This window comes from Oryza glaberrima, chromosome 9 (assembly GCF_000147395.1).
Source record: "Oryza glaberrima chromosome 9, OglaRS2, whole genome shotgun sequence".
NCBI lineage: Eukaryota > Viridiplantae > Streptophyta > Magnoliopsida > Poales > Poaceae > Oryza > Oryza glaberrima.
Genome location: NC_068334.1, coordinates 3,984,359 through 4,012,319, shown reverse-complemented (window position 1 = coordinate 4,012,319; position 27,961 = coordinate 3,984,359). Strand labels below are relative to the sequence as shown.

Below are 27,961 nucleotides of genomic sequence, written 5' to 3'. Positions count from 1 at the left end.
GTGTAACCTCACTACTCTTAGTCCCATCCCACAAAATAAAATGCAAGCCTAGAAATCTTCTCCCCCTTTTGGCATCAAGGACCAAAAAGGCTTCACTCTTGTGGAGGAGAAGGAGGACGAGGAATGGGATAGTAAGATGTAGAGGAAGGGTCACGGCGATGAGAGTAGACATATGCATGAGAGTTTTCCAAAGTTGTCATGCGCCGATCCAAAGAAGAGACTTGAGTTGAAATCCTTCCAACCTCAGACCGAATGCCCCTCACATCCTCATACATCGCTTCGTAAGTTTTTTTTTTATGATGGGAGTCGGACTTTTTTTTTGACAGAAGTCTTTTTCTCACTTTTTTTTCACACCTTTTTTTAGTCATACGGACGACGGAAACAAGTTTTAGTTTTTAAGTAGTAGTAGATAGATAGTAGAGTAGAAGTAGATATTTAATGCTTCATAGATGTATGTAAAGAATAGATGTGATGTTTTGGAAAAAACTTTTTGGGAACCAAACAGGCCCTAAAGATGGCGGAAATCCTGTTTGGCGATCGATCGCCGTGGGGATGGATCAGCGATCAATCCCCTCCCCCCTCCCTCCCTCCCTCCCTCTACCCCTTCACCTGGTTTCCTTTTTTGGCACCGCATTACTTTCTTATTTTAGTAAATTTATACACTTAAAGTTTATACACCTCAAGTTTACACATCTAAAGTTTAGAGACCAAAAGTTTATATATCCGATTCAAATTTGAATTTGAATTCAAATATTTTTTTATATATAGTATTTCTATACATCTAAAGTTTATACACCTAAAGTTTATAGACCTAAAGTTTATAGATCTAAAGTTTATAAGTCAAAAGTTTATATACCCATTTCAAACTTGAATTTGAATTATATCTGAATCAAATTTGAATTTGAATTCAAATATTTTCTATATATAGTGTTTCTATACATCTAAATTTTATACACCTAAAGTATATAGATTCAAACATACCTGATTCAAATTTGAATTTGAATTATATCCGATTCAAATTTGAATTTGAATTCAAATATTGTCTATATATAGTATTTCTATACATCTAAAGTTTATACACCTAAAGTTTATAGACCCAAAGTTTATAAGTCAAAAGTTTATATATCCGATTCAAATTTGAATTTAAATTCAAATTTTTTTTATATATAGTATTTCTATACATAAATTTTTATAACTTTTGTTTTTTTAAAAAAATTGTGTGGTCACACCATGTACTGTAGTAGAAAAAGAAGAAAGGGAGGAGAAAGGGGGAGAAGAGGGCGGATGCAAAAAAGAAAGCGCGTGGAGGCAAGTGGGTCCTTCTCCTGATCGCTGGCCTCATCGGTATCTTCTTCCACTATTGTTTCCCACAGGCGCATCCTTTTTACTACAGACCAGCCGGTTCTCAGATCTTAGTGATTAATTCAAGTAAAAATGATCTTGTACTTATAGCAAACGGAAAAAAAATAAATACATGCAGGGGTGCGATCGAAGGATCGGATTACTGGAAGGCACCAATTCGAAGCGCTAGCAGGTGATGCCGCCCAACGCCAACCACTGCAGCCGCGGGTGCAAACATCTGCGTGCTCGGCACACGCGCCGTCGTCGACCAGCTCCCGCGCCCGGGCACTTCAAACGTTCGGCAGCTTGTTTATACTCGAATTGTTTATACTCGAATTTGGTACCTAGAATTGGAATAGAAAAATTTGCCAAAATTTGGAACTCTGTCGGTTTCCTCCAGAAGGGCTGGTCTGACCGTTATGTATGGGCCGATCAGACCGCCGCCAGAGGGCCGGTCAGACCGGTGGTATGTGGTCGGTCAGACTGGCAGAGCCCGAGCCCGAGTCTATTTTTGTCGGATCTCGGGTTTCCTTGCTCGGGAAGGTATGTTTCGGGTTTCCATTAGTTTCTACTCCGAGTTGAACGTGGAAGAGGTTCTGTAGAGGGCAAGACCAACCCCTATATAAGGGACAAGGCCAGTTCAAAAAAATGTATCACACTACGATCAATCAATAGAATCGCTTTTTCAATATTGCTTTTTACTTTTCAATTAGTTCTACTTTAGTTCGTCCATCTTTGTCGATTTACGTCTGCCTTTGCTGCGAGAGTGCAAAATCCTTTGTAAGTTTGTCCTGAAAATCTTCCGTTTTGCCCACGAGACGGGTACTTATCCATCGTTCTATCTAAATCGGCTCCGCTAGCCAGTTTAATCCATCAAAACCCATCTTAGTCTAGCTTTTGCTGGATTAGAGTGCTTGGCGACTCTACATATCACCGCAAGGCGTTTAGGTGTTGCGATCGTGCTTCTCTACTTGTCAAAAAGTTGCCAACACGATTTTTGGTGACTCCGCTGGGGACGTCTTCATCATGAGCAAGTCGGAGCTTGATCCTACCAATGTTCTTCCAATCTCATTGGAGGATTTGGATGAGGAGCAACATCGGGAGATTGATCAACATCTTTTGACGACGCAAAAGGCGCTTTTGGAGGGGTGCTTCATCAAGACTCGTCAAGGGGTTATTCGCAAGCCAAGCTTTACTCCAAAAATCACCATCAACAAGGTAAGTGGTGATGAGGTATCTCGCCCGCTTCGAAAACTCGTATCTAGTTCTATAGATGAAGGTATTAATGCCACTTTTAATACTCCAAACGTCCCAAAATATAACAACTTTTAGCCTTTATTATTTGTCCCAAAATATAACAACTTATCCACCAACATTCTCTTCTCAACCAATCACAACCCTCCACCATTCACTTTTTCCAACTAAGGCGAGCGGTTTGGTCTTGCACACACCTCAGGTGCAAGAACCTTATGCCTTGAAGGCGTGTTCCATTGGCACAATGCTATAGAGACATGTGATGCATCTCTTTTTGGGAAAATATGCAAGTGCCAACTAGAGTGGAGTAGCAAACACCTAGAAAAGAAGAGGGCATTTACTCTTGCTTGTATGTGTGTAGGTGCCGCGGGAGCGAGATGTTGTCACGGCTAGAAGTGGATGAAGGCTAAACCAAGGCGGCACATGAGCTCAAGAGAGGGGCTAGGTGTAGCCAAGCAGCATGATTGCTATTGGCGAGGTGTATAGCCATATTTTAAAGGCTAGCACATAATGTGCCCTAGATGTAGATGTAGCCCGTCAGCCCTCTTGCTATCTTCCTCTTCTCCCATCTTTTTCTTTTTTTTTCTTCCGTCTCTCTTTTCTTTCTTTTTTATCTTCCTCATGTTTTTTTCTTTTTATTTCAGCAAGGTAAGACTAACACCAACTTCAAACCGAGATGGCCTTGGTTGACGGAACTCGCCATGCAAGCTCGTTGACCTGCCTTCCTCACACTTGGACTTTTGTGTCATGAGACATCAAAAACCAAGTGTGTGAGACTGGGATCTTCATAAACTGTGTTCCAACACCAAGGATCACCAAAATGAACAGTTGATGTAGCTCCCATGTTCTTAGGCATCGTACGTCCCTCGTTCTTAATCTTAACTTGAAATGGTTACTGACCAAGAATACCCGAAGGTGCATACTATCCTAAAAACTAGTTCTAACTTTTATTGGAAAGAAAACTTACCAAGATAATTTGGGGTATCTCCTGGCTATGCTTTGTTTGTGATCTCAAGCTCGACCATGGAGACATCTCGCTGCAAGATTAGTGCCACTAACACATATGAGATTTGTAGTATTTACGATAAACAAAAACATCCACAACCATACTTCTAATTATGATAGAAATGAAGCGGTACTAATCGGATAGGACTCTAGGGATTCCTTAAGCTAGTGAGCATGAGTCCTGAGGAACTTTGAAAGAGAAGCTTTTATGCTCATTTGTGGACTTTCGATCCTCCAGAGTTGATGTCTCAAACTTATCCCTGGCCTGAAAGTTCCCCTTCTCAAAAGAGACATTGATCAAGAACGAGGATGATCCTTGATGATTATCAAGAACAACGTTCTGAAGGTCAGAGAGACAAGGTTTAGGCTCGATAGGAGGTTGTGATGGTGGTTCTATGGAGAGCAATTCAAGGGTCTCGCCAAAATCTTCTTTTTGAATGAACTGATGAGCAACCAGTTCTAGAGGAGGTTCAGGGGACTTGTGAGGCAGGACCGCCATTACTTCCTCTATTGGCGTATTATCAGGGAGGATGCCTGTCAAGGTTTTCTTATAATTGCTATGAGGATCATCTCTAAATTTAGGAGCACAACCCGGAGCTTGAATTTCTTTGGAATTTGGCGATGGCTCTAAGGAGGACTCTTTAGTTAGACCCGAAGATGTTGAAGGCACAGGTTCAGGCTCGGCAAAAGAAGGTTCCCCCCTTCCTGACACAAAAGCCTTTGGACGGGGTTCATCACACTGCCCGACAAAGGAGGTATTTTCCGATATGCGATCGAGAATTTCCTTGCCTTCGGCAAGAGTTTTGTGCATGAATGACCCTCCAGCAGTTATGTCAAGGTGGAATGTAGGCTCCCTGTCTAAACTCACTTGAAAATGCTGCAATAGCACGTAATCAGGTATAGACAGGGTTGGGCCAGACTGAACTAAATTAGTGAATCTAAACCAGGCTACACCAATCGATTCTTTATTCATCTATTGGAAATTTAGAATTTCTACACAAAAAGTAGTAATACGGGTTACAGGGAAAAATGCGAGGCAGAACTTGTCTCGCAATTTATCCCAGTCACCGTTTACACACCCGACGGTAGATGTGTACCATTGTTTCCGCTCTCTGATGAAGAGAGAACAGAAACAATTTCCACCAAACAGTCTCTTGGACCATGCCTCTCGAATCTTAAGGCACGAGCAAAGCTGCTCGAATTCCCGCAGATGATGGTAGGGGTTTTCCTAGCCTAAACCAGAGAAAGATTTCTCTCTAACCATACTAATGAATTCGGGATGAATTTCATAGCCAGGTGTTAAAATAGGCTCCAATGAAGGAGGTGGCTTGTAAAATTCACCCCGCGGAGCAGATAGTTGAAAAATAGATTGTGGCTCCATCGATTGAGAAGGTTTTACTGGAATGCTTATCGGGGATAATAGGGGTAAAGGTAGAAGAAAGAAAAATAAAAAGGATACGAGGATGAATAAGGTTCGGAGATGGACAACAACTGTTTCTCGGCAACGGTGCCAGAAATGCTTGTTGGTATTTCTTACAATCATAGATAAATCTGCAAGCGCACGGAAGATACCGATGTAGCACTTCACCCAAGACTATTCTCAGGTATCGATTTCCACAGGGAACTTGTGTGCTAACTCCGGTTCAGATTCATCCAAGGACACGAAGCTCTAGATAGGGAAAGGATATAGAGGTTTCATTGGTGGAGAACAGTGTCTACGGAAAGCTTAACTTTAATCCTAATGAGGTACTTAGGGAACTGGCCAGCTCGCTGCTCCCAGATATCGCTCTACTCCGCACCCGGACAGGGAGGACTTTAGTGTCTTGAGGGCTGTCACCACCTCTACACCCACCTCACACCTACTATGGAATGTGGAGCAAACACCGGAAATCAACTACCTAGACACCGCGTCTACGCAGTTAATAACTACTCTAGTGTTTATAACTCACTAAAGCAATCACTATATTTTAGTTGATTATGGTGAGCGATGATCATGTACTCTGAATAGGAATTAACCAAGAAAGAATTCTCACCGAGTAAAGCTAAATTACTCAAAATATATTTCAATTATAATCAGAGTAATAAACAGAGCAGAATGAAATAGGAAGAGGATTACCGGTAACTCCGGAATTCCTCCAACTTCTTCTACTCTACTCTCTCACTATTCTAATATACAACAAAGTACACTATAGCCTCTTGTAGTTCAGCTCATGCTTCAAGTGTGTGTGAGATTGAGAGAGGAGAGGGGTATTTATAGTGTAAGCTTGTTTGGGAATGTGGAGATCCTCCATGGAATCCAAAGGGCATCTTCACTCCTCTCATGCCAAGTGTCCTTTCTAATGACAGTTTCTACTGGTTTTAACGCCATAACCGTCATTGGGAGGTCGGTAGTAACTGCCCTACCAAAGTTGGGATGGATTTGACCAATAACAAGAGCTCTTGTTAAGTAGTTATTGGTACTTGAATGACCGATGGAGGATTTTTGTGTGTATCTGAAGGAGTGATGTCCTCATCAAACCTTAATTAAAAACTAGTCTTGATTTTCTAATGATGTGTTACATTCTATACAACATATTCATAGGAAGATTACTGTAAGTAGATGGTAAATAGTGAGAACTTAAGAGGACATGATGACAATTGAATTTATTAGAGGTGAGCTCGTTCCTATGTTCTTCTTTATATGATTTTGAGAATAGATTGCTATCTAATGATTATGTTGTGATTAGGAACAATGGAGAGGACAAGGAGACACTTAGAGAGGGACTTAGAGGCATAGGGTATCATCAAGGACGTCCAAGTCAAGGTGGAGGCCCAAACCAAGTTGACTTCGAGTACGATCTGGAGTCCAGGACCAGTCTGCACTAAAACGGGCGACCAGGTTGCATAAGTGCTCGGATTGGAGCGTTCTTTATATGTATGGAAAGCTAAGAAGATAACTGTTCCAATGGTCCTGATCCCAAGTCCAAATTTTTTCGAGTCAACAGGAATCGACCAAACAAGTTGACGTCCAGAATCTGTTCCAGTGTTGCGTCACCGTATTTGGGCCTTTGGGCCGTGTAACATGTTGGAACCCATTAGAATTGCGTCAAGGGTTGTTTGCACGACCCTAAACTCTATATATTAGTACCTGCTGTCACCTAGGGTTTAGGGTTTTGCTTAGATTATTCTGTCAAGAACAGTTCCGCCGCTAGATCGGGTTGTAAGACCCCAACTTATGAGCTTAATCATTCATCTGCAATTTTGGTTGTATTCTTCCTTGTTCTTGTTTGTGTTCCTCGATTCGCAAACAGGGATTAGCCTTCTCGACGAGGTCATCCGCGTTTCGATAGGGGTGATAACCAGAGGAGACGTGGTGCTGCGATTGCGGGGCTCAAGAGCGTGTTTGTTTAGAAGCCGGGTTGAGTTGTGTGCGACTCTGCCCAAATCAACTGCCTACCAGAACCTTTCGGAAGATCGGGAACCCTTGTCCACATCAAGGTTTCTGTAGGTGCTTCATGACGGAGGCGAATTCTGCCAGGTCTTCCATGTATGATCTGACGCTCACCACCCATGACCACGTGCTCGCTGCCGCTCCATTCATGTGGCGCACATCATGTGCTGCCAATCCGATGCCGCCATGCCGGTGAGGCGCTCAGCCACACACACACCTCCTATTGTTGCGACGACCAAATTAAGTTTCTGGTTCACTCGCATGGGATACAATCTTCTGATGATGCACGGGATAGACGGATGAAAGCAGAATCGCTCAAAGGACGGTGTATCGCACCGCTCGGACTCGGAGTCAGATGCACACGTATAGGATATTCCGAGGGACGACATACCAAGATTTATGGCAAAAACATCTTAAATTTTTATAATAGTTGGGATTGGTAAAGATAAAGATAAAGATAAAGATGTGGCGTATTCTCGTGTAAGAAAGCTGATGCTTTTTCTATATAAGATATCGCATAAAAATAAAACTAATGAGTTTTCTGTAAAAAAATGTAATAATGTTTTAGAGGTTAAAGTACTGCATCGCTATTTCTAGAGTATCAAGTGTCTTTAAAAATAGGCAAATTTTGCTACAGGATACTCGTTATGTGTGGTTTTAGCCCAGGGACACCGCAAAATCGTGGCTTTGGGGAAAAACACTCCATAACCATGGATATTTGCTGATGGATACCACGCCGTCTAACTGAAGCTTGTCCTGCTGACGTGGCGGTCGGGAGCCCGGTTTTTTACTGGGTTGGACCTAAATGCCCCTGCGCCTTATGCAAACCTAAATGCCTCGGTCGGACCTAAATGTCGTGCGAATATGTAGAAAGGCCCTTGAGTTTTCTAGGAACCAACCCGCAGTTCTATGACTGTTTCATGTGTGAGTCATGGCCGAGCTCGTTCTCGAGCTCGCCGGCGGTGAACGGTGGAAGATCTCGGCATGCAACCTAAAGAGAAAATGTAGAGGGGTTCAAGGCAAGGTTATAGGTGTTTATCTTGCAAGCTATGGTGGCCGGAATCAATGACGATGGCGATGGAAGCGGCGGTGGTTCTCGGGGTGGTGTTGCATGTGGTTTTGGAGGCCGTTTCTAAGTGGATGAAGTGCATGCATGTGGTCCTCTAGGCTCCAGGGTGCTCACCAAACTGTCGGGAAGAGATGTCGAAGCTTGGTCATCAGCGACGGCTGGCGGAACATCTCGGTCACTCGGTGGCGGTGCTCTTCTTCGGGAAGACGGCGACAGCGTGTTTTGCTCCAAGAACTGCCATGAATGTATGTCCTTCGTGTTAGAGAGGTTCTAGGGATGGTTCATGCACAAAGAATCGATAAATGGCTCACCAGAGGAGGCGGAATCAACGATGGTGCTAGGCGGCGAGTTCAGATTGGCGCCGAGGAAGAAAGGGGCGTGCTCTCCCTCTACGGTGCACCATTCTTCAGGGTACTTGAGGGGGAATGGAGGGGAGGATGAGGCAAAGATGCTTGCGCGACAGCTTGGCCTAGCTTGGTCCAGATCGACGGCGTCGGTGGCGATGCTGTCACGGCAGCGCCCAGTGCGCGCTCTAGAGCTCTTCTGGGCACGACGGTGTTCCCGTCGATCCACTACATGAAAAAGGGAAAATTAGAGGGAATGGATCGGCATCTTGAGAAGGTAACAGAACATGAGAGGAGAAGAGACGACCATAGCTCATCGACGAATGCAGCCATCATCTTCTTTGTGGCCAGTGATGAAGATGAGGAAGAAAGGAGCAGCTAGAGTTCGTTCTCTCGATGTGGTCGACAGTGGAATGGAAAGTGAGATGGGGCGATTGAGTTGGGACTTAATTGGGAAAAGAAAAGGAGGTGTTTGGCGTTGGACACGCCTCTGGCCACGCGTCGACGCCGTCCAGAGAGCTGTCTCCCTCGGTCTCTCATTCTCTCTCGTGTTCTCTCGTCTAATATGAGGATAAGGCCCAGGGGCATTTAGGTCTGACCAGGTAAAAAACCGGGCTCCCGACCGCCACGTCAGCACGGCAAACTTTAGTTAGACAGCGTGGTGTCCATCTGCAAATATCCAAGGTTATGGAGTGTCTTTTTCCAAATCCACGTTTTTGTGGTGTCTCTGGACTAAAACCACACATAATGAGTGTCATATAGTAAAATTTGCCTTAAAAATACAGAGCCTATTTTCTAGAGTGCATCACCATTTTTAGAGCATCAAGTGCCTTTTTTTAAAGTATTATCTGAAGTGTCAAGCGCATTTAGAAAAATACGTAAGACTAGGACTATTAAGTTACAGTACATGTGTGACATCTCATGTAGATCTTTATAAATCTACGACATATCGGTCCAGTGACGAATTGTAAAAGTGACCGACAGTTAAATATGTCAAATAGGGAGGGACATGCGTGGCCTCCATGTACACCCAAAGCAGCCACGTTCGCTCAGTTCGTTTCTTCGTGGCAAGCCATTAGCAGTTTGTTTATTTTTTAAAAAAAATATATAAAAAAGTTCATTTTGAAAAGATAAGTCGTTTAACCACTTGAAAAACGTGCTAATGAAGAATGAGCAAGATGCTTCCACTAAAATAAGTATTATTTATGTTCCAGAATTAGTATGTATCATATCCAATCAAAATCCATTATATTTCCGTTTAAAAAAATCCATTATATTTTTTGTTACAAAAGATAATTCAGACTTGTGAACCCTCAATGCATTTAGATTTACACTAAGGGGTACAAATTCATCAAAGCGCAGCACGAAGATTTCGAACCTGCAATGTGCGAATCGAGCGCGTGATGCTAGCCAATCAAGCGACACAAGACTTTAGTTTGTTTTTCATGACTTGTATAAGTTACATATACTTAAACTCGAATTATACTTTGAAAGTTTGCCATACGATTTCAGTGTTTTATATGAGGCACATATAATAAGTACATGTAATTAGTCTTAAATTATACTTGAAAGTTTTTCATCAAAAGAACTGTTGAATGTTGTACTTAAAAAAAATCAAAAACCGAGAAAAAGGGTAGCGTTTCAGCTGTTAATAACTGCTGATAACCCATACAGCCATACATGATAAAACTAGCTTCATGAAGCGTAATCTCATGCCAGATAAAACTAGTAATAAATTGCTTCAAAATATTTTGCTGGCAACTTGTAAAACTAATGAATAGCTTCAAAATAATTTGCTGGCAACTTGCATAAAGCAGCAAAATATTGATACTAAACTTGAGCGTAATGTAGCTACACAGAGTTGTGAACCTATATACAATCACAATTGATCCATGTCGACCACAAAGCACAGAACAGAAAGCTTAGAGGATAGCAAAATGTCTCCCATCTTCCAGATCAACTGATGCCGCAGTCAGCAAATCGAATCACTCCGAGGTTGATCCTGAAAAGGAACACATAATATGCAACAGCTTCAGCCTTATCACACAGCACGCTGCAGGTGTTCTGTATATTCACACGATAAAAAACTGAACAATTATCAATGCAATTAAGAGCATACCTCTGTTATCAGCCCAATTTCTTTTGCAATCTTTATCTTCTTTTTGACGTACTGCTCATAGTACTTTGGTTTTACCCTCTGAAAAATAAAAATGTCTCTCATTTCAGCAAACCATATATTTATTAAAACAGGCATGCAGACAATTGTATACTACTGCAATACCAGCTTTTTCAAGGCCTCTAAAATGAATTCCCGAGCTTCATCCTCAGCAACCTAAAAGCAGATCAACCGAATAATGTAAAGAAAACCATATTGCAACAGAACCAGCTCGCATGTCAAACACAACATATTACAGTATTACTTACTTCCTCAGTGAGGTTAGCGGTGCAGGTATAATACTGAAAGGGGTGCAAAAGGATAACAGCATCAGCATTATGCAACATTAAAACTACAATAGAAGATAAAAGCACATATTTGCAAAGCACCTATGAAGAAAAAACAGTTACCTCCTCTTCAATAAAGGAAGAATCCACCTCCAATGCATATTGCATTCTATGCTGGCGCAAGGGATACTTGTTCAGTTTGTATACTTCATCCAAAGCATCTCTAAAATTCTTCTGAATGCCAGCAAACAAAAAAGAAGCATCAGTAAACATATGCTCCATTCATAAGCACATGGAAGCACCACTAATACTTGTGTAAAGACTAGTGGACTACAGACCTTTTGCTTGGTAATACGTTTCCAAATCTCACAATGCATTTCGTCTACCTCCTTGTACCATGTATTATCAAAGTCCACACCTTTTAAATAGTCCTGAAGCAAAGCAATACAATTTTTAGATGGTAGATATATAACCTAAATTTAGATAAACAAACACACGAGGGATCCTACATAGTAGGCAGTGTAAACTAAACCAACAGGTATCTTAGGAAAGCCAGTTGCGATCTTGAATGCTTGGTAAGCTGCTCTCGAGCTTATTCTTCCCCACTGGAGAACAGAAGAGAGATCAGTAATGCTACAATACATATTAACACCATGTTTTTTTTTTTGTGAGGTTATATGTACTTACCAATGGCATCTCAACTTTCATATAAGCATCAAGCCACTGTATCCAGATATGATGTCAGGACAAACTAATTTTAAAACAATGTAGAAACTTTTATATTTGACTAACTTTATTATATTATTCACAGAATACATACCTTAAGTTGCTTTGCTAACTCGTCACAGTAATCAGCATAGTTTTGTTCAATATCATAGCTATGGAAAGCTCCACGGTAATCTTCCCAGTCGTTGTATTCAAAGCAATACTATGTAAAGTAGAGGAGAGGAAACCAATTAAAGTTCACACACTTTTTTTGGAATGGTACACAACAGAAACTATCTTTGAACAGCTTGATGTGAGCTTTATAATGGAAAAACAATTTAACTAAATTTGTTTCAAAGAACAGGAGGAAGAAAAAACAGAAATGGATGCTGGTACTCAACAAATATATCAGAAAAAAAATTGTTCGGCAAAATCAATTAAAGCGATAGGAGGGAATAAAGTCTCGCGAAAATGCAAAGAATGTTTCATTAAGAAAAATAGCATTGGGCACCAGTAAGAGCAGCAGGGCGAGAGAACAATGACCTAGGTTGACAATGGGGACTATACTTGAATCAGTTGAAACGGCCAGTCTTTCACAAACATCGTATGCACTTCAAAGCATATAAAACTGCAAAATGCTCTGTTGAAGGCAATGAAATATCAATACTTAGGACCCATTCGATCTCTTCAAATGAAGGGATATTTTCAACGCATGCGAAACGAGAAAACTCATTAACACATGATTAATTAAGTATTAACTATTATAAAGTTGAAAATGGATTTATTTAATTTTAAAAAAAAACAACTTCTGCATAGAAACTTTTTGTCAAAAACACACCATTTAACAGTTTAGCATGCTAACGGAAAAGGAGGAAGTTGAAGTTTGGAATTGAGAAAAGAAACTGGGCCTTAGTGGAGTAGCAATCTCATCCACAACACATGCACATGTTTTCAAATGACATAAAACCAGATATTCTCTTTACCTGCAGCATATTATACTGTAACTTGAAATGATAAGTACTTACAGGTTCTATAACGGCATTATGTGGAACTAGTCGTTGGTAGTCGTCCAAAGCAGCAATGGTGCAGTAATCAGGGTAGAAGGACCAATCTAAAGTGCCATCACTTTCAAAGCGCAGAAAATATCTCTCCTCCTTAAGAACGTCTGGAGGATAAGACGCCTTCAATATATCATAATCCAGCTGCTCCTTGGGCACTAGTTGTGATAACTACAGTGGCATCAAACACATCCCACGCATGAGATTAAATTAAACATGAATCAGATGAAAGCAGCATATATATACAGATGGTTAGTAAGTAGAACGAATGGCTCATGGACAATGATAATCAGGGTTAACTAGGAGAAGCATGAGTAAGCAACATACACAACTTTATGGCAAGTAACACAATGTATGGCATGGGATTGTTAGTCAAGCTAAGTAGGAGTAGGAACACATATTCAAGGAGATGGCAAGTGACAGCAGAATGCATGAATGACATGGTATATGGTTATTCGTCAAACTAATTAGTAGGAGTGAGAACATAAGCAAGGAGATCGATTGAAGTGAAAACCTTATAGGCTTTGATGCGAAACAAGGCATGGCGCTGACGTAGTTGACGTAACTCTGAAAGATTGAGTTTAACATGAGTATTAACATAAGGTGGATTAAGTGGCAGCTGCTCCATGTAAGCGAGGAACTCATCGCTTGTGATGTCCTCTCCCATGCCCAATTCGCTCAGCTCCTGCATTGCACGGTCGTCGCTTGTGATTTCCTCTCTCATGCCCAATTCGCTCATCTCCTGCATTGCAAGGTCCATTTCTTCTGTCTTGTTTTCTTGGTCATCCATCTGTGCGGGCGAGGAATTAAGAAATGTCTGATTTTGTTTCACATGACAGCCATTGTGTGGCCCCTGGTCGTTCATGTTCTTGTTCTTCTTTATGGCTGTGCGTCTGTGTGTGCGGTGATTGGCAGCAGAATCACCTCCAGCCAAGGGTACTGCCACCTTCTGCTTTGGTGGTGCTATGCCCGTAAGAAATGGCGGCTTCTCTCGCTTTGCCCGTGTGCTGTGATGATCATCCGAGGAGGAAGCGGCACGACTCGACCTGATCAGCTGTTGACTTTTATGCAGGGGCAAATTCGTGTGAGCAGCAGACGTCGTTCTACTTGTGGTGGTAGAAGGAGCTCCAATCTTTTTTTCGCTGATGGTCCAATCAATAGCGAGTTCGTCGCAAATTACCCACTTATTATTACCATGAAACCAAGAAAGATCATCCCAATCCTCAAAACCTTTAACAGGAACGCGAGGACCTCCTGTCCAAAAATCAACTTCATCGGCACAAGGAAGAGAATATTCAGGAGGAGTGCCTGGGGCGGTCCCGACTGGTAGGAGAGGTGGTCGCGAGGGCGTCTTCGGTCGGAGAGGTGGTCGCGGGGGCGTAGGTCTTCCCGCACGGAGACCAGAGTCCCTGGACCTGGAAGGGCCCTCGATCTTCTTCTTCCCCTCAGTCTTCTTCTTCTTCTTCCCGCCGCCGTCCCCTCCTCCACTGGAGGCCACCGGGACCTGCTTCAGCGGCATCGGAGACCCTTCCTCTCCACTTCCGCTTTGCTTGGTTTGGCCGGTGGGAGGGCGAGATCGAGGTCGAAGATTGAGGGTTTGAGATCGAGGTGGAAGATTGAGGGTTTGTGAATTTGGGAAGGGTATGGTGGTGGTTTGTGTGCGGCGAGGGTTTCCTCCTCTGCCGGGATAGAGACTTCACCTATCCAACCCCACCCCCCCCCCCTTCTCTCTCTCTATATATATATATATATGTATATATATATATATATATATATATATATATATATATATATAATAGGCCGCTTGGCAGGCCGGGCTAAGCCCAATTAAGAGTTCTGGACTTCTGGTCGAACACTCTACCCCCGATGAAATAAGTTCACCTTAACTCTCCCGAACATGATTCGTATCTATGAAGGATAATACTGGATATCTCGATCCCTTCAATTGTTAAAACAAGTGTAATTCGATTCTCTCGACGGTTTTAGAGGACGGTTTCACTGATGTGATACTTACGCGGCGATGTTGACCTGATCTTTGTCCCACACGACATTGACATAGAGCTTATGTAGCATTAGAATTAAAAAATATATATGCCGGACTCATCTGTCATTTAAAAAGAAATATGGTAGAACCCACTGACATGTGAGGCCCACATGTCATTCCCTCTCTCCCTTCTTCCTCCTCCCTTCATTTCGCTTATCTCCCTTTCCACATGTAAGAGCATCTCCAACAGAGTGGCTATCCCACTCTTCAAGCTAAAATTTGGTAATTATGGACCAAAAACGAGCTCTAATAGTCTTGCTAAACGGATGGCCAATTCATCTGGCTAGCCAAACTGGCACCCTCAATGGCCAAACTTGACCAATCCAAATTGGCTTGCTAATCGTGGGCCCTACGCGAGATGCTCTCTTCCTCCTCTCTCCTTCCGCACTCTCTTCCTCCCCCAAGACTAATTGCCCCCTTGGGAGGGACCTCTTTGCCAGCCGAAGACGGTGATGGTGGTAGTTTCTCAGCCATAAGAGAATGTATTGCGATTCTGACTTCTAATCAGTCCCACCGGGCGTGCCAAAAGCATGTTGATGTAAAAACACGAGGCCTGGGAAATCTGCTTAACTCCAGTGCAGGTCCAAAAGCTTGCCTTTAGGTGTATTAGCGTGCCAGTTGATTTGATCGTGCAATCAATAAGAAATAAAGACAAAGACACCGCGGATAAATCCATAAACGATGGTCGATCAGCTAGTTGCCGATGACATATCATTTATCTTTAAGCCGATGTCATATGTGGATCGATCGGCAATCATGAATAAGTAAGAAGGAACAAAATCTACTCGATCGGCTGTAGATATTAACAATATATAATCCTTATGTCGATATATACTTAAATCAAGTGATTGGGATAGATCGGTTGCCATGCCGAGACAGTATAAATCACTTAGATCTAAATATATATTAACAACAAGACTATATATGTTCATAGCATAGCCGATCAGATAGATCTAGCATGTATCGGCTAATACTCCGATACTACTCTATATTAAAATATCAAAGCAAGTAGAATATACTAAACAAAAAGCCTAATATACTTAAATGCAACAAGATCTTAACATAAAGGGCAGATTTAACATATCAATCAAGCATATAGGATAAATATAGTTAAATCAGGTAAGATCGGCTGAAACCCCGAAGCTACCCTAATCGGCAACCAAAGGCAGGCTAGAGATTGAGATTCTAATCACGACTCATAAGATTAAACTCAACTGATGCAGTTATAAGTATGAAAAGAAGGACAATATCTAGACAATCAAGCCGTTGGATTTTTCATAGTGGTAGATATCCTATATAATCTAAGTCAACGTTGGTATTTAACCTGATCGGCTGCCTTCTAGTAATAGACGTTAGCCGATTGGAGGTTAGATAGCGATATTGCCAGAGATTATATAAGATATATGATAACTCGACGAATTACATAAACAATATTAGAGTATCATAAAGATGGAAGCACTAATCTCGAGAACGCAAGCTGCCAAACAAGTTTTACCTCTTGTTGAAGATCGAAACCGATACAGCTCAACCCGAAAGCAAGAACTCGTCGAAACAAAACAAAAGTAAAAGGGTGGTGATGCACCGAGATTGAATTGAATGTGTGTTAGATTGATTACATGGGGCTCAAGGTCTATTTATACCTGAGATTACAAAATATGTCCTTGTCGGACACGACTCGCATCCCTAACAAACTCTAAGATACCATAAGTCTTTGCAGCCGACTTTTGCCCAAACATATCTCTAAAGAAATTATATGAAATATCCTAATTAATAGATACAATTGCCTTCTCATGACTCTATCCATGCGTGGCAATCCTCATGAAGCACATTAACTCAACCCGACAACGTATGCCGTGTCACATTGTCGAATTCGACTCAATCGGCTAACCTCATCCGACACGGACTCTGCCGATCTTGGTCGCAGCCGATTCGGACTTTAGCCGATCCTTTCTCTGATTCGGACTTTAGCGATCTCTCCATCTCGAACTCCGCTTCGTTTCCATCTTCATCTCTGATAATTAGATTACCAAATTTGGTCGTTAACACATACGCACACAGTGCATCCATCGTATGCCATATGGAATCTTCACCAACCACGTGTATTGAACTCTAGCCTAAGTATCCCGCATGATATCTGACCGTCACAGACGTCGCCTTATCCCCAAGTCAATTCCCGGTCACCGCAATACTCTCCCGAAGCATCAAGTCACCTACATATGAATCAAACAAAGAAATCATATTCCGAGACCAAGCTATCTCCAACTTGACTCATTAGTAGCAAACAACAGTATTACATATGCATAGTATCCATCTAGAAGGCATAAACATGTAACAATCACGGATATCCAAACAAACAACCCGAAACCGAAACCAACACAGAGTCGGTCGGTCAAACCGCGGGTTGGCCGGTCTGACCGGCAGCACATACCCAGTTTGATTGGACCACATCACGGCAGTTACCTGTAAAATCCAGTCATCTCCAAATATCAAAACCAATAATCTCATATGTCAATTGTTCATCATAGAATAACAATCAAAAACACTTTGATTTTACAACTCTTGTGCTCAAAACGAAGTACTTAGATCCCCTAATAAACCTCCTGGTATATTGGGCAAACGGACATAGCAATTCCATCGGAAATTTGACCACTCCCACATGATCTGGACAGAAAGCTTCAGGCTTCCTCTTGACGACTTCGCTTGTGTCCTGAAACATGCATGTGCACTGATAGACCGGTGCACGACAGTATCAGCTTCTCCTCCATGGTAGATGTGCCATTGCATCTCCGCTTGACATAACGAGAATATTGTATCTCAATACAGGAGCGGTATATCAAATTTCAAACTCGTCTTGGGAACACAAACCTAAATTTGCTGGTAAGAAATTAGGGTAAACCAAGCAAAAACGGGAAACACTCTGAGTGTAAAAACGATGTATTTTAATCTCTACACAGTACCTTCTAGTAGACTTGGCTTTGTGAATATAGCAATTTTAGACGTGAATTTGTATTCCCGTGAATAGAACCAAAACAATGCAAGGCTTGATTCCAGCAAAAACCAACGTGAAATTCAATTCACGTGCACAGTAACGAGGCTGAGTGCATTTGCTGACTTTTCCTTCCTCGATCAACGTGCGCTGGAGTAGTGCTTTTTCTCCAACACGCTACACGGATGCACCAAATCCTGATCGGAGTCGACGGTTGACTCCGCTTCATACCGGCTAATCCGATCTCGGCGACCAGATCGATCTGACGGCAGCGATAGACGGCAACAACATGACGACACGCGCCTGCTACCGCTGATCAGATGTTGCGATGAGCACGCCGGCGGCTAAAACTTGCAAATGGGATCTCCAAATAGATGAACTCGTCAGCAGCCAGGACAGTAGTAGATCGATACTACTAATATAGGAACACAACGGAGTCATAAATTTTACGTGGAAAACCCTTGCAATAAAAAACCTATGGGGACCGACCAGCAATGATTACTATTGAGAAGTTGATTACAAACGTAAGAAAATAACAATGGGAACGCCATCCCTTTCCATACGGCTTACAAGAGTGTGTAGAGTGTGTGTGTATATATATATAGAGAGAGAGAATGAATTCTCAGCTTTTTTATTAATCAATGCGATACAATATATAGATGGGGAAGGGTAGCAACAGTAGGCGCGATGGTTGGGAGCCATCGTGTCTATTGCCAAGGAGCGCCGAGTGGGAAAAAGTGCATATGTCTTCGGTTGCGATCCCATCCTTTTATGGGAAAAAGTGCATATGTCTTCGGTTGCGATCCCATCCCATCCTTTTATATGGATGAGATCACCCGGTAGCAGTTTCTTAACACTCCCCCTTGATCAAATCCACTTTGCTCACTGCTTATTTTTCAGATATCTGTAAAGATAATCTTAGAAATAATTATAATTAGCATATTAAATACATCATGCAAACTCCTCAAAACCCCATTGGAAAAAATAAGGAAAAGAACCGTGATATATTATTAACCATTTTTAGACTTTTATGAGTAAAGCTCATAGTATGGTCAAAAATAGTATAATGTGTGTAGTTATCATTTAGTAAAAATCTTAGTGGGGAAAAGCAAAATGATAAGACATAATATAACGTATGTTGATATTACCTTATTAAAAAACTTTGAATGAGAAAATCTAAAGGGTAAAACTCATATAAAGGAAAATTAGTATAATATGATGAAAATAGGTTATTTCCCAGCGAGAAGTACTCCCCCTGAATCCTGCAATTTTTTAAGTCGTTTCATACCAATTCCTTTGGCACATTTAAAGAATGTAGACTATGGTAGAAATTTTGCGAATAAATCAGCAAGATTATCATATGACTTAGTTTGCAACCTAAATTCTAGCTCCAATTCAAGCTTAAATAATTCCATGCGAAATCTATGTGTTGGTTTTACATGCACGTCCAGGTTTTCAAGTTCTATATATATAAAGGATAGTGCTTATTAATTCGTTGAAGCAAGGTCGGATTTAATTCCATTATTAAAAATATATATAGAGAGGATAGAGCTTATTAAAATATTTTGATTTTTTGTGAGCAATTTTAGTATTTTCTTTTATTTAGGGTAAAATTTTCAACGGGACATTAAAAAATGTGTAATTAGCCGAGGTACATTGCAAGAACACGTATCTGCTGTGGGAGACCGAAAAAACTGGTAATTAGCTGTTGGAGGCCTGTGACATTATTTTATAATATCCAAAGGAGAGAGAAACAATAAGAAAAGTATGACTTTTCGCCTGCCTACCAAGTCCGGCTCGCATACAACTTTGACGCTACAACCGCACCCGCCGCCGGTGAGGTGGCTCTCTAGAGGGGGGGTTCGAGGAGGGCCCATGCGCCTGGGCATGTGGCTTGCTGTTGTTCCCGCACTCGTCACCACTGCAGCACGAGGACTATGCTGGCGTCGATGCTCTGCCACACACCGCGCACTCAGGGTGAGCACAACATGGACCACCTCCTGATTCATGTCGAGCAGGGTGCCACAAAACGCTGGCTATTGTTGTCAGTCTCGTAGCCGTGCCACAGCATGCTGCCATACCCTCAACTGTCCATGTAGTGACTACCACGGCGTCAGAGCTATATGCGAGCCGCGCATGCCAGGAAGGAGCAAAACTATACTTTCGCAATTGTTTCTCTCTCCTTTTCCTTTGGATATAACAAAATAATGCCATGGGTATCCAACAGCTAATTACCTGTTTTTTGCGGTGTCCCATACCAGATATATGTTATTGCCGGGTCTCTTAGCTAATTATACTATTTTTATGTTCTATAGCAAATTTTACCTTTATTGAGTAGATACTTCAATATGGATGGGGTCCATAATGTAATTTTTTTCTTAGCACTTAAATATAGTCAATATGGGCATTAAGTTATTGTTTTCACTTAAAAAAATAATAGCTGGCTAGACTTAATAGGTCAAGATTCGTTTGTGGTCTTTTCTTTGACCATAAAAATAATTTTAATTTTAATTATCATAGAATTAGAAAAAAACAGAGAAAAGTAACGCAGCACACCGCACGGGAACGGGGATGGAGGGAGGGTTGGGATGTTTCTTTTTTTTTAGAAAAAAAATGATTGATCTGACGACTTAAAATAATGTGTTGATGTTTAAGTAAAAAAAACCGATGGTTGGATGTTATATTTTTTTCTCAGATTTATTAGGATTTTTTCTAATTCAAGTGAGATAAGTAGCAGCTTAGCAAAACACCCATAGGGATGGAGAGTAACGGAAGATGGTTTGGGATGTTTTTTTATTAGAAAAAATAGATACAATATCTATGTAAAGTAACGTGTGAGTCGATTTAAGTGGAAACGATAGATGTTTCTCTAATTTAAGAATATCATAGAACAATTTAAAAATATTTATAAGATGTTTAAAGAACTTTAACACCTATTTTTAGATCATTTTCTATAAAGATAATTTTATTTTTAATCGTGATAGGGATAAAAAATAGAAAGGAACTAGGAGCCTACAAATTGATCAGTACGTGTGTGGTGCATGGTACGGGGATGTTGGAGGTTTTGGTTTCTTTTGTAGATCTAACTATATAGAATAATAGGTCTACCTATTTAAATGATAATCGATGGTTAGATTTCTCAATTTTATAAGGGTGCAACGTGACGACTTGAGAATATTTATAGGGTGCCATGTGACGGTTTGGAAGTGTTCGTAGCATGTTTAATAGACTTTTTAGTATATAATAGATAGATGGATGGATGGTAATACGTACATATAGTTTTTTTTGCTATATAGAAAATTATATTTTATATTTTCTTCCGATTATATACTATGTACGTTTTTTTACTTATCACACAGCCATTTTTGTTCTTCCGATTTTTCTTTTTCTTCCAGCGAGCGGACAGAACGTAAGCTTTATTGTTTTTTTTTCCGAATCATACGTACTGTACATACTTATGATTTTTGTTTGCTGATGGTACGTATTTTCCCTTTTATACTGGGAAGGTATATATATACACCTAATTATTCTAAACTAATGGTCCACCAATTTAAATAAAAATCAATTATAGATACAGATATAATCTAATGGTCTAAAATTACAGGTCTACCAATTAAATGAAAATCGACGGTGAGATTAGATAGCGCCACGTGGTGGCGTATGAGTGTTTATAGAGTGCCACGTGGCATCTTGAAAGCATTTTTTTAGGAAGTTTATTAATGGACTTTTAGTATATAAAAACTAGAAAAGTAGCCCACGCAGAAAAGTAGCCCACGCAGATGCGCGTGCACCTTCTTATATAATGTGAGTAAAATTTATATTATGAATATTTATGTGCAGCCGGTTTTTTATTAAAATATTTTTATTATATTCTAAACAAAAATTAAAGTTATTTTGTATGCTTTGAACGCTGGTTATTTTCTTACAGTTACTCTTGCAACATATAAATTCTACAATAAAATTACTTTAGATTCCTAGGTGCAACCCACCTATTGTCTTCCTAGGTGAATACCTGTTATGATCATTAACTTCATAGATCATATGTGTAATTCGGATGCTATGTTCATCTTTCTTATGAATATTTATTTTATCTCCTAAAAAGATCATCTTAAAAGTACCAAGGTCAATTAGTATAGGTACATAGCCCTCATATGAATGTTAAGAGAAATTAATTAAGTTGGTAGAAAGTCGTTAGATGCCTAATGGGATATAAGTAATAGATACCATTAAGTAATAGATGGAGGTTGTTGACGTTTGATGTCGCGATTCTGTATTTGCATAGTATGGGGATCGTTGGTACTAGGATATATGCGAGACTAAGGTAAAAGAGATAGAGACGAGGATTTTTATACAGGTTCGAGCACCTGAATTGTCAGGTAATAACCCTACATCCTGTTGGCCGAAGCCGGTCGTTGCTCTTATTCATCATAATCACACCAATACAATATTTGAGGTAGCCTATCTAACTGTTGTCGACATGGCGGTATGAAGTTCTGACTCGTAGTCGACAACAAGGTAGTCTTCCTCCTCGAATTCGTATCCGGCGAGATCAAAGACAACGCTTTCGTCTCTCCTGACAGTATCCGTAGACACCATTGGGGACTAGCCATGCTTATCTCTGAAGTCGATGTCCGGCGTCTTCTCTTGGCGTATGTAGGCTTGTATGTTGATCTTGTGTCTTGATCTATTGTTCCGTGTCCCCTATCCTCCTAGGGGGCCTTGTATTTTATACCCATAGGTGTCCCCTTATCCAAGTAGAACTAGGGAAACCAATATGGATACAATCCGAGTAGTCCTCATCGTTTTCATGTAAAACTCTATTTATCCTTCCTTATGTGAAACTCCTCCTATATCCGAAGATTGTATCCGTATAAGACATAGAATATGGTGGGTCCTGCCGAGAATTAGTCAACTAGTATTAGTTAAGTAGTATCCATAACCCTGACAGAGGTCCATTTGTGTTTTTTTTTTGGCCCATATAGATAATTTTAATTTTAGTTTTCAAATAGATAAAAACAATAGATAGAAAAGAATGGGGCACACTGTTATCGGGCAGGGAGGGAGGGAGGTTTGGGATTTTTTTTTTCTAAAAGATGAATCCAACAAACTAAAATAATGTGTCCGATGTTTGAGTCGAAGCCAATGGTCAAATGTTTTGTTTTCTTGTCAGAAATTTTAGGATTTTCTCTTATTTATGAGAATGACGTAAGAATGTTTATAAGATGTGTAATAAACTTTTAACACTGCATACCGCAAAGAAGAATGAGGGAGGGAAGGAGGTTTTGGGTGTTCTTTTTTAAAAGAGAGAATCTACTGTATGACACTGATTTTAGTCTGCCACTGATTTTAGTCTAGTTCAACAATCTGCCACAGACTTTGTTCAATTCCATAATATATCATCGTCTTTTGTTTAACTTCTACGATTTACCATCACCGTCAGTTAAGTCTCTGTTAGCACTGTACTGTACAATTTTGTACTAATGACCAAAATACCCTAGAACAAAAATCCTAAAACCCAATCTATTTTCATGCCCGCTTCAGTTGCGGCCACAAGTACACATGCAATGCAGGCTATCCCCACGGTCCACAAGCCCGTGGCGCGCGGCTGTATACATACGTACTTATTACTAGAATTCTAATACCCTTTTCAAATTGCTAAATGGTATATTTTTTTAAAAAAGTTTCTATACGAAAGTTGCCTAAAAAAATTAAATTAATCTATTTTTAAAAAAAAATAGTTAATACTTAATTAATCATGCAATAATGCGTGCTCTGTTTTGCGTGCAAGGGAGGGAGGAGGGGTTCCCAGCCCCTCCCGAACGCAGCCTTAAGTGTACACAGGTATGCGACGACCAATTAAAAGCCTGACAGGTGCTCACACTCATACATGTATGCATGGGAATCATGGACCTTACGTCCTACTCCCGCCGTCCCAAAATATAAGGGATTTTAAATTTTTGCTTATACTGTTTGATCACTCGTCTTACTCAAAAAATTTGTGTAAATATAAAAAACGAAAAGTTGTGTTTAAAGTACTTTGGATAATAAAGTAAGTAAAATAAATAAATAACAATTTCAAATTTTTTTGAATAAGACGAGTGGTTAAATAGTGCAAACAAAAACTCAAAATCCCTTATATTATGTGACTGAGCGAGTAACTTGCTTTGAACCTACACACAGAGATATATATACTGCTAGTAGCTGGCTAGCTCGTTGAATTTCTGAATATATTAGTCAATACATAATATAAAATAAGCATGTGATTAGATTTATTTTTGTAAGTGCAACATGCCGTCAAACAAGTTGCTAAAACAATCATATGTATGCTTAGATAATCATGTATTATCATAGAAGAATATGAACCGTGCAACCTCTGTATAGTATTTGTGAATTACATGTTACAGTATAGTATTTGTGAATTTTTGGCCAAATTCTGAAAGTTTTCGTCTCAGGGGTATTTTTGTCATTAGAACAAAAAATATACGGTACTAACGGAGGCTAACCGGACGGCGATGGTAAATCATAGAAGTTAAAAAAAGATGATGGCATATTATGAAACTAAACAAAGTCAGTGGTAGATTGTGGATCTACGCCAAAGCTAGTGGTACATGATAGATTTTCTCTTTTTAAAAAATAAATCTAATGACCTAAAATAATGTGTCAATCGATTGACAATAATGTGTCCATCGATTTATGCCCAATATTTCCAATGTTTTTTTTTCCAAAATTTCCAATATTTTATAAGAAGATTAATGGATTTTAATGCTGCTCCGAGGTAGAAAGGGAGGGCAGGAAATTTGGGTTTTCCTTATTAAAAAAGCCTAAAATATCAATAGCCGGATGTTTTGTTCTTTTTAAGATTTTCAAGTATTTTCTCTAATTTAATAGCACCACGTAGCAACTTATAAGCGTTCGTAGGATGTTTAGCGTGATAGAGTGAGCAAGTGGAGGTCTATTTGTGTTTTTTAATGTAAAAATAATTTTGATTTTAATTTCTCATGAAAGATAGCTCGTTCGTCCGTATTTTCTGGGGAGGTTCCGATTGTGTGCTTTAAAAAAATTGATCTAACAATTTAGAATTGTCACATCCTGATTTTTTGTTTTAGGATTTATAAATTATTTAATAAATTAATATTAGAATTTATATTAAATGTTCATTAATTTACAAGTGAAGTTAAATGTGGGAAATTAAATTTCCTAAATATAAATTATGGCTGGATTTAATTTTTATTAAATTCTCCATGATTAATTATACTCTCTGGAATTTTCTCGGATTTTTCAGAGCTCAATTACTAGGTTTAATAATACAAAGAACATTTCAGTAATTATTTAAATAATAAATTAATCAATTAATGATCTAATTATAATTATGTTAAATTCTTTGCTTGTTTAAAAATCCTTAAATTATAAATTTTTGTTTAAAAGGAATTATTAGAAATAATCTTAAAAGCCTAAAAGAGAAGACCTAATTTTAATTTGCTAAATCTCAATATAAAAGTGGACTAGATAAAATTTTGTTAAATAGTTCTCTTGTTTCTATAGTTCCCAGATTTTTCTTGGATTTATTTGAGCAAAGGAAGTATTTTTAATAAATAGAATTTCATTTCATGAATAATTTAAATAGAAAAATGTTTTAAAATCTCCCTTTTGGCTTTGGGCCGAAAGTCGGCCCAAGTCTCTCTCTCTCCCTTCCCTTCGGCCTGCGCGTGCTCGGCCCAGTCGGCCCAGTCCACGCCCCTCCTCCCTCTCTCCCTTTCGCTGACAGGTGGGGTCCACCTGTCAGTCGTCTTCAACCTCCGGCCATTCCTACCCGCGCCGCAAGCCGCCGATCCCCTTCCAGATCCGGCCGCCTCCTTCCTTCTCCGGCTGAATCAATTGAGGGGAAATAATCTCCTCGATCTCCTCTTCCTTTTCTATTTTGGAATACCGAGCTAATTCGTTTGGAAATCGTCGGATTCAATGCCAATTTAGTTAGCTTCTCTTTCCAAAACCCTAGACCTTCCATCTCCTTGTTGCTGGCCATGGGCCTCCATCGTCGCCTCCTAGCCCCTATATAGGGATCCCCGCGACCTCCTCTTTTCGCCACCACCTTCGCCCTAGCCCACCGTTGACGGTAGCGCCGCGTCCTCGCTAGCCCGTGCGTCGCCGTCGCCGAAGGAAGTCCGGCCGTGCGCCGCCGCCTCTCCAGTTGCCGCCATCGCTCGGGGTTGCCTTCGTCGGGTTCGCAAGGTCGTCGCCGTCCTCGTCCCGTCCTCCGTTTCTGCCGCAGATCGCCGGAGCGCCGCCGTCACCGCCGACTCGAAGCTCTCCGCCACCTCAACCTCGCTACGTCATCGATCGTCGCAGTCCGTCATCGTCCGAGCCACTGGTGAGTCCGCCGTGCCACGCTCTACCCGCTGGTGCCCTCCGTTTGTGCCACCGCGCCGTCGTTCGCCGGCGAGCATGGTGTGCCGAGTCGCCGCCGGCGATGACATCATCGCTGATGTCATTGCTCATGCCAGCCATAGACTCGTGGTAGACCGGATCGATCTCGGCTGTCCGATTCGATCAATTTTAAGTCAATTAGATCTTGGCCGTTGGTTCCGTGGACTGCTTATGTGAACCCGGTTTACGGTGGCCCGTCCTTGATGACACAATAAATCCCTTTTTTCTTTGCAAAAATAATTCTTTATTGCGTCATAATTCAATTAAAATCCATATAAATGCTTTAATCCGGTTTAATCTTTAGAAATTCATAACTAATTCATTGTAACTCGGTTTATTGTGGTTCAAGTTGCAAAAGTTGTATAAAATAAAGATCTATATATTAAAATTATCCATAAATTGTGTTAAATTTATTTAATCCTTTTTAAATAGGCTTTAGTTAGATTAAATCTTGTAAAATTCATAATTAAATCATATGAAATCGGAATGAGGCCGTTTAAGTCTCTAAATACATCTAAAATCATGATCTATATGTTTGTTTACTTTATATGTACTGTATATTTGGTTTTTATTAGTCTTTTTCCTCGTTTGCGTGTTAGCTTGTCGTTTTCGTCGTTTGGAAGGTTCGCGAGTGCGTCGGAAGTATTCAAGAAGACCCATTATTGCAAGGCAAGTCACACAGATCCCAAACACAATTCCTTTGAGCATGTTGATCCTATATTTAAATTCTCTATTTATTTCAACTGTGCATTTATTTTCGAATGTCACCGGGTGGTGTGAACCTATTCCTTTGTTATAGCCAATTTGCATTGATTACCCTATTTCTTGATTACCTTGGGTTATAATTTGACTAGTTGGACTTATATAATGGTTCAGTTAGATATTAGTATAATTGCTTAGCCATGCTTAGAAACATTAGCACACTATTGGGATAACTAATATTTCACTATTACTTAATGATGTACATGGTAAAGGTAGCTCATGATGGTCAATCGTGATTGGTTAATTAATTAATGTGCCAACTAAAACTTGATAATGGTGGGTTGTGAGCACATGGTTTTAATGGTCGTGCTCATGACAATTAAGGACCGGTTCGCGAGATTCGGTTGTGAAACATTAATCGTGCCAACCACAAGCCAGAGTGGGCAATGGCTGGACACTTTGTATAGCAAGGCTCATTGTGGTGTGCCAGACTAAGAAGTGGCGGAGATAAGCCCACGGGGGTCGTTGGGAGTCCATGCCTTGTTTTATAAGGGGGTGACTACGATTCAGGAAAGGTGCGCTGCTTTGAGTTGAGCTATATGAGGGGTCTTGTCACAACTACACAAATGGTGACATGTTCAGCATGGGCACATGATGATATGGTGATATATTGTGGAGTTGTGTCTTGTGGGTACAGTGGTACACCTCTAGCCAGAGTAAAACTATTCGAATAGCCGTGCCTGCGGTTATGTAACAATGTCTTTCGTGATTAGTCTCACACCTCTCACCATAATAAATGATGCTATAACTGGTAATAATTTGCTTAGCTCCTGGTTTGGAATGGTACATTCCTGATTTGGAGATAGATCTGTACAACCGGGTATGGTTGTTCAGGATGGTTGGGCCTGAGCAGCATAGGTGTGTTGTTCAGTGTTGATTAATATTGATGATTAATTACTCTATTGTTTTATAATTCACAAATGTTTGCTAAATGCTGCTTTTGCAAATGATCCCTATATTATGCCATCCTTTGATATCCTTGTGCACTTGCATATTTGTCTTGCGGAGTATTCCATGTACTCACCTTGCAATAATCAATCAAACCTCAGTTGAAGACAAGTTGCGAAGGAGAAGACGTTTGGCTTATACCACAGTTC

General features: G+C 40.4%; 1 protein-coding gene across 2 annotated transcripts; it reads right to left on the bottom strand.

Moving 5' to 3' along the window:
* Positions 1-10,221: 10,221 nt before the first annotated feature.
* Positions 10,222-14,364, bottom strand: LOC127783950 (uncharacterized). 2 transcript variants are annotated; one of them, XM_052311104.1, is made up of 11 exons: positions 13,163-14,364; positions 12,616-12,819; positions 11,706-11,813; positions 11,573-11,608; positions 11,395-11,490; positions 11,224-11,316; positions 11,009-11,119; positions 10,868-10,900; positions 10,725-10,775; positions 10,563-10,640; positions 10,222-10,445 (listed from the first exon to the last, which is right to left on the bottom strand). In XM_052311104.1, the coding sequence occupies exons 1-11, from the start codon at positions 14,165-14,167 to the stop codon at positions 10,416-10,418; spliced, it is 1,845 nt and encodes a 614-aa protein (XP_052167064.1). In that variant the 5' UTR covers positions 14,168-14,364; the 3' UTR covers positions 10,222-10,415. The 2 variants fall into 2 exon arrangements, with proteins under 2 accessions (XP_052167064.1, XP_052167065.1); XM_052311105.1 differs by having other exon boundaries at positions 11,009-11,116.
* Positions 14,365-27,961: the final 13,597 nt, after the last annotated feature.